This window comes from Borostomias antarcticus (assembly GCF_949987555.1).
Source record: "Borostomias antarcticus genome assembly, chromosome: 33".
NCBI classification, from domain to species: Eukaryota; Metazoa; Chordata; class Actinopteri; order Stomiiformes; family Stomiidae; genus Borostomias; species Borostomias antarcticus.
The window spans coordinates 3,697,330-3,704,829 of record NC_140266.1 but is presented as its reverse complement, the minus strand read 5'-3'; the positions used below and the strand labels follow the sequence as shown (position 1 = coordinate 3,704,829).

General features: G+C 46.0%; 1 protein-coding gene across 1 annotated transcript in view; it reads left to right on the top strand.

Annotated features, from left to right (window-relative positions):
- LOC311327643 (semaphorin-3F-like) overlaps nt 1-7,500 on the top strand; it is a gene marked incomplete at both ends in the record, with an annotated part of 87,544 nt that overhangs the window by 71,604 nt on the left and 8,440 nt on the right. Inside the window, 5 exon segments of the mRNA XM_084460729.1 lie at nt 11-100; nt 2,072-2,165; nt 3,331-3,450; nt 4,536-4,675; nt 6,660-6,774. Of these exon segments, the coding sequence (XP_084316855.1) occupies nt 11-100; nt 2,072-2,165; nt 3,331-3,450; nt 4,536-4,675; nt 6,660-6,774 (559 nt within the window).

Below are 7,500 nucleotides of genomic sequence, written 5' to 3'. Positions count from 1 at the left end.
TCTGTTCTAGGGCTCCCTTTACCTGCAGGCGCCCCAGGCAGGAGGACGGACCAGCCGAGCGGTAGACTACAGCACTACGGCAGAGCCTGTGGAGCCAAAGGTGGGCTGTGGCTCTGCTGCTGACAGGGCTCTGATCCTGGGTCTGGGTCTGGATCTGAGCCTTTGACCTGGGTCTCTGGATCTCGGGGTCTGGATCTCTGGGTCTGGATCTCTGGGTCTTGTCTCTGGGTCTGGGTCTCTGGGTCTGGATCTCTGGGTCTGGTCAATCAATCAATCAAAGCTTTATTTGTATAGCGCATTTCATACCCAGAGTGGTCTCTGGGTCTGGGCCTCTGGGTTTTTGTGTTTCTGGGTCTCTGGGTCTGTGTCTCTGGGTATCTGGGTCTGGGTCTGGTCTCTGTGTTTCTGGGTCTCTGGGTCTGGGTCTCTGGGTCTGGGTCTGGTCTCTGGGTCTCTGGGTCTCTGGGTCTGGGTCTGGGTCTCTGGGTCTCTGGGTCTCTGGGTGTGGGTCTGGGTCTGGTCTCTGGGTCTCTGGGTCTCTGGGTCTCTGTGTCTGTGTCTCTGGGTCTCTGGGTCTCTGGGTCTGGGTCTCTGGGTCTCTGGGTCTCTGGGTCTGGGTCTCTGGGTCTCTGGGTCTCTGGGTCTCTGGGTCTGGGTCTGGGTCTCTGGGTCTGGGTCTCTGGGTCTCTGGGTCTCTGGGTCTGGTCTCTGGGTCTGGGTCTCTGGGTCTCTGGGTCTGGTCTCTGGGTCTGGGTCTCTGGGTCTCTGGGTCTCTGGGTCTCTGGGTCTGGGTCTCTGGGTCTCTGGGTCTCTGGGTATCTGGGTATCTGGGTCTCTGGGTATCTGGGTATCTGGGTCTCTGTGTCTCTGGGTCTGGTCTCTCGGTCTCCGGGTCTGGGTCTCTGTTTCTCTAGGTCTGGGTATGGGAATCAGTCTAGGTACGATGCCCACCTTCTATCTCTGGTCTTGAAGAGACCCAGCATTGATAGCGAAGATACTGAGTGTCCAGGGATACAGCTGAGATGTAGGGGGATAACTGATGACTGGTGACTGATGATCCCTTGAAGGTTCAAAAGTGGACTTGTTGAGGTCATGGCTATCGTAGTAGTTAATCAGTCTGTCATCTCTTGCAGCCATTACCATGAAATATGTGGCTTGGTTTTCATGACCACAAGATATTACACTACAAAGAGTAAGATGTGTTTTACTGTACTTGGCCTATAGTTCTTCTTGGCTATACAGTATTCTGAGAAAGGCGTTCCAATGAGTATCGCAACAAGCTGTAAAATATGCAAAACTCCTGATCCTGCCATAAATCGTACTGTCAAGAGCTCACAATAAAAATGCATTTCTTGCAAATGTAGAAATTATGATTCACTGCAGTAGCCTGGAAAACAAAAGAATGCTTTGTAGAAGCCACACTGGGAAGAAGCCTGTAGGACCAGAGCCCAGACACCATCCAACTCCAACAGCCTTTTCACTATGAACATCTCAAAGGGAATAATTGGGCTCGTTCAAAAGCTCTTTGTATTTAAATAGTTATATTGTCGTATTTATTTGGGTCTGGATGTTGGGTGTAGTCCAGCTTACGTAAACTCAAGAGTCAAGTTGAAGAAGTCTTCTCGTCTGGTGCAGTGATGAGCTGCGGTCTGCATCACTAACATCAGGAGCATGGTGGACGCAGTGGAAGACCTTCTGCTTCTGGCTCAAGCTCTCCATCTGGCTGATAATTGAGAACTTGTGTGCTCTTGCTCTTGTTTTCTGGCTAATACTTTTGGAGTGTGATTTACATAGACATCTGGTTCAGCCCTGTGTAGCACGGCCACTCAATGCATTCTATTTCTTCGCAGAGCTGTCTGTTCACGACTGACGGCCAAATAAGCTGTAATACTGGCAGACACCCACTGTACCCTGTTCTTACAATATATTTGTGAGGCAAAATCTCCCCACACTGACTATGCTAGCAAGAACGGTATCCATACAGAATACTGTACCTCTGAAACAATAGAATAACTAATGGCATATCCTTTGTCTCTGCTTCATATTTGCTTCCGGTCTCTCCCAAATTCAGGAATACATCTTCCGTTTGGAGCCTGGCAAAGTGGATTCTGGGAAAGGGAAATGTCCATACGACCCCAAACTCAACAGTGTCTCAGCTTTGATCAGTAAGTACCTCACCTATTTGTCTCCAAAGCGATATCCAGTCAATTCCTGTAATTCCTGTAATTCCTGTAATTCCTGTAATTCCTGTACCTTTCCACAATCCTCCTATATGGTGGGAGTGTTGATGATCAATCTAAACCCTGTCCAGGCTATTATACTGTGCTTAGTCAGCTCCACCAAAGGCGTTATTGATTTCAAATACTTTTACCATGTAAAAAAAAAAAGATTAATTTAAGATGTTGCTGCACTATAGGCATGGCCTGCACCATCGAAAAAACATATTGATTTCAAAGGCTTTTCCGTCTCTTAAAACTCTTTCTCCTACGTACGATAGCTACCGGATAGTGAAAACTCTTGTTGTCTACGTTCCCATTCTCCTGTCAGTAGGTGGTCTAGTTTCAGCAGCTTGCAGTTGGTCAGACTTGGCTGTTGACCTCTTCCTGCCACCCACCCACTGTGTGTGTGTGTGTGTGTGTGTGTGTGTATGTGTGGGACCTCCCTTGACCCCCCCACTGTGCCCTGCCATGTCACGGCTGACCTGAGCCAAACCAAGAGGGATACACTGAGCCAACCAGTTGCCATCGCATACACAGCTGTCACGCAGGGTCATGCCACACAACTACAAACACGCCAGTGGAAGTTCCCCTCCGGGAGCTCCTCCATGTTGGTCTTCAGGACCACCAGCTGGGGAGTCCCTACTCCTATAGAAGGACCACAGAGGGACCGAGGCCAACAGTGAACCACTGTTCGATTTCCTCAAAGCGGCCGTTGTGTGATCACATCTACAGTATAGATCAGAGCAAATCATCAGGGAACTGCCCCTTTTTGAGCGAACAGCTTTGAATCTGAATGGCAAGTTCAAACTTGTCGAAGTGTCCTCGGGCAAGACACTGAACCCCAAGTTGCTCCCAGTGAGCAGGTTAGCACCTTGCATGGCAGCTGCCGCCATTGGTGTGTTAATGTGTGTGTGAATGGGTGAATGAGAGGACATTGTAAAGCGCTATATAAGTGCAGTCCATTTACCTCCTATTTACTACAATTTGACATGTATTGTTGTCTAACTTCTCTCTGCCACCCCACCCCACCCTCTCTCTCTCTCTCTCTCTCTCTCTCCCTCTCTCTCTCTCTCTTTCTCTCCCCCTCTTTCTCTCTGCTTCTGGCCGGTAGATGGCGAGCTCTACGCTGGGGTCTACATTGACTTCATGGGGACGGACTCGGCCATCTTTCGCACACTGGGCAAAAGCACCGCCATGAGGACGGACCAATACAACTCTAGATGGTTAAACGGTAATCTCCTCGTGGCTTCTCTCTCTTTTTGTTCCTCCATCTCTCTCTCTCTCTCTCTCTCTTTCCCTCTCTCTCTCTCTTTTCCTCTCTCTCTTTCCCTCTCTCTCTTTCCCCCTCTCTCTCTCTCTCCCTCTCTCTCCCTCTCTTTCTCTTTCCCTCCCTCTCTTTCCCTCTCTCTCTCTCTTTTCCTCTCTCTCTTTCCCTCTCTCTCTTTCCCCCTCTCTCTCTCTCTCTCTCTCTCTTTCCCTCTCTCCCTCACTCTCTCTCTCTTTCCCTCTCTCTCTCTCTCTTTCCCTCTCTCTCTCTCTTTTCCTCTCTCTCTTTCCCTCTCTCTCTTTCCCCCTCTCTCTCTCTCTCTCTCTCTCTCTCTCTTTCCCTCTCTCCCTCACTCTCTCTCTCTCTCTCTCTCTCTCTCTCTCTCTCTCTCTCTCCTCGCTCTCCGATGAGCAGAAAGACAGACAGGAGAGTCTGGCTGAGGGAACCTGGCTGGGTCCCAGATTGCCACGCTGACCCTGCCATGCACCCCCTGCGGTTCCCCATCCTGAGCCCCCTCATCCCGACACCTGAGTCCTGTTAATCAGCCCTGCCCCCCCCCCTCCCAACCCCCCCAACCCCCCAGCAGTGGCCCAATATGAAAGCCAGCATCAAAGCATGCCAAGGCCAGCAGGGGTACAGCACGATGTCATATTCAATTCAATTCAATAACCTTTATTTAAACTCGAAGGACACTGAAGTTGCCCTCATTTACAGTGACGACGAGTAAAAGAGATAAAATAGTACAAAGATAAAACATGAATAAAACAGAGGTAAGGCAATAATAACACTAAAAGCACAACATGAAAATAGAGTAAAATAAGTTAAAATAAATAAGAACAGAACAAGAAAAACAGCTAAAAACAATATTGTGTTGAGAGAGAGATTTGGAATGTAGCAGGTTTTCAACTGACTCAACATCTGTCTCATCATTATCATGCTATAATACTATTTCTCTCTCTCTCTCTCTCTCTCTTTCTCTCTCTCTCCATCTCTTCCTTACACACGTATGTGTGCTGTATATATTAACTCACTCCTTTTGTCTCTTTCAGATCCCACGTTCATCCATGCACACCTCATCCCAGACAGTGCGGAGAAGAACGACGACAAGCTGTACTTCTTCTTCCGGGAGAAGGCGTCGGAGATGGGCCAGAGCCCCATGGCACAGTCCAGGATCGGCCGCATCTGCCTGGTGAGTGACCACACACAACCACACGCACGGCGTGAAGCCACACCAAGCCACGCCTCCTGGACCTGGTGTCCCTGGTGACCCATGTACTGGTCTTAACCAGTCACTACCGCCATAGAACAACACCACACACACCAGACCCTTAACCTTTTCGATACGACCACGTCACCGGCAACATTTTAAAAATATCCAACAAATATTTAATAATATTAAAAAAAAATATCTAACAAATCTAAAAAATTCCGCACTCCAACACTTGCTGAAAGCTGAGAAACTGCGCTTTCTAGTATTATAGGGAAAATCCAATTAATATTCAAAATGTTGTCACTGTACTTACAGGGTTAAAATGGTTAATACAGTACCTCCCACTGCCAATGTAGGGTAACATGTTGTTTTTTTACGTTTCTTTTAGTTCCCCATGATAAACTGTAAGTGTGGGAGAGTTGCCCTTTGGGCTCATGTTGTATACATAGATATTTATATACAACAAGCATAAACACTCAGAGCAATGTTGACTAAGCAGTGTAAATCCCCGTTGTGCAGTGGCAGGGGCCGTGTTTAGACTTGGACGGAGGTCAAAGGTGACCCTGGGTGGACCCCGCCCGCCCCAGTCTCAAGTATAGAAGAGCGCTGGAAATAGAATGCCCTCTCTTTCACACCGAGTCATTATATAGACAGATTTATCCACACGAGAACCTGCAACATGCTATCTGTCCAGTCTGACAAGTGCGAAGGAGGTTTATTAATGTGTGAGGGGTCGGCTGTTGGTTGTGCGCTCTGGCGCTGGGCTCTGCTCCCCAACGCCGGAGGTGGAGGCTAGCTCTGATCCACAGCAGATGGGACAGACAGAGCTGATGTTTACTGTATGCACCGACCCCCCCCCCCACCCCCCCACCCCATTGAGCCACACGTGGCTTCTTCTTTGAACTGCTGTCTCAAACAGCTGTTACTGTAGGTGCAATCTGTGTGGACCGTTTTGCAGTGATGCAGCCTGTTATAATGTCACCTAACATTCCTCTCGCTCGGTTTGTTTGTTCTGCACTTTGAGATTGCCTCTCAATGTCAATGAAAAGTGCTTTATACAATTATTATAATTATTATTATTATTATTATTATTATGTATTACTATTATTATTATTATTAGTAGTAGTAGTAGTAGTAGTAGTAATAGTAGTATACATTAGTAGTAGTAGTAGTAGTAGTAGCAGTAGTAGTAGTAGTAGTAGTAGTAGTAGTAGTAGTAGTAGTAGTATTAATAGTAGTATACAGAAGTAGTAGTAGTAGTAGTAGTATTAATAGTAGTATACAGTAGTAGTAGTAGTAGTAGTAGTAGTAGTAGTAGTATTAATAGTAGTATACAGTAGTAGTAGTAGAAGTAGTAGTAGTAGTAGTAGTAGTAGTAGTATTAATAGTAGTATACAGTAGTAGTAGTAGTAGTAGTAGTAGTAGTATTAATATTAGTATACAGTAGTAGTAGTAGTAGTAGTATTAATAGTAGTATACAGTAGTAGTAGTAGTAGTAGTAGTAGTAGTAGTAGTAGTAGTAGAAGTAGTAGTAGTAGTAGTAGTAGTAGTAGTATTAATAGTAGTATACAGTAGTAATAGTAGTAGTAGTAGTAGTAGAATAAGTAGTAGTAGTAGTAGTAGTAGTAGTAGTAGTATTAATAGTAGTATACAGTAGTAGTTGTAGTAGTAGTAGTAGTAGTAGTAGTAGTAGTAGTAGTATTAATAGTAGTATACAGTAGTAGTAGTAGTAGTAGTAGTAGTAGTAGTAGTAGTAGTAATAGTAGTAGCAGCAGTAGTAGTAGTAGTATGCAGTAGTAGTAGTAGTAGTAGTAGAAGTAGTAGTAGTAGTATTAATAGTAGTATACATTAGTAGTAGTAGTCGTAGTAGTAGTATTAATAGTAGTATCTAGTAGTAGTAGTAGTAGTAGAAGTAGTAGTAGAAGTAGTATAGTAGTATTAACATGACATCTTGACCATACAGAATGACGACGGCGGTCACTGCTGCCTGGTGAACAAGTGGAGCAGCTTCCTGAAGGCCCGGCTCATCTGCTCTGTTCCGGGGGCCGACGGCATCGAGACACACTTCAACGAGCTCCGTAAGTTCCCACTCCTCCCATCAGTCAGCAGGGTCATCAGTCAAAACAGGCTGATCTGTGTGTGTGTGTGTGTGTGTGTGAAATCTCATGGATCCCAGCTGCGCTCAGCTTTCATTTGAAGGTTCATTAGGATGTCAGCTCTGGAGCGCAGCACACATACTGTAGCGGAACAGGAGTGGCGTATGTGGTGTTATATAACAGCGCGGCGTCTGGGATGTTCGGCCTTTCTGTCTGGCGTGACCGATCCTCCACATGTTGGGAGGTGTGTAATGAGTGTGTCCCTGAAAGAGAGAGAGAAGAAGAGAGAGAAGAAGAGAGAGCAACTGGCAGATGGAGAGTGATAGCTTATATATGACCCTATGACCAGACTAATGGAAAATAAGTTTATATAGGATGAGGGGTTCCTGTTAAGATGTTCCATATGAACTGCCTTTTCCAGAGCCAATAGGCAAATGTAGCATACAAAGGTTTGAGGAACAACTCAGCTATTGATTGTCGAGTGACTGTGTGTTTGCTTTAGAATTATGTACTGTACCCACCATATACCTGTACATGTACAGTAAACGCCAAGTGTGTGTGTGTGGGGGGGGGGGGTTGCTTCCACTGTCCCTGAATGGATAAAGTACCGAAGATTCATCATCTTATCTGATTTATCAGCTCCATCGACGATACAAACAGCTGTAATAAAGCTGATGTGATCTATGTTCATTGATTTAGATTTAGATT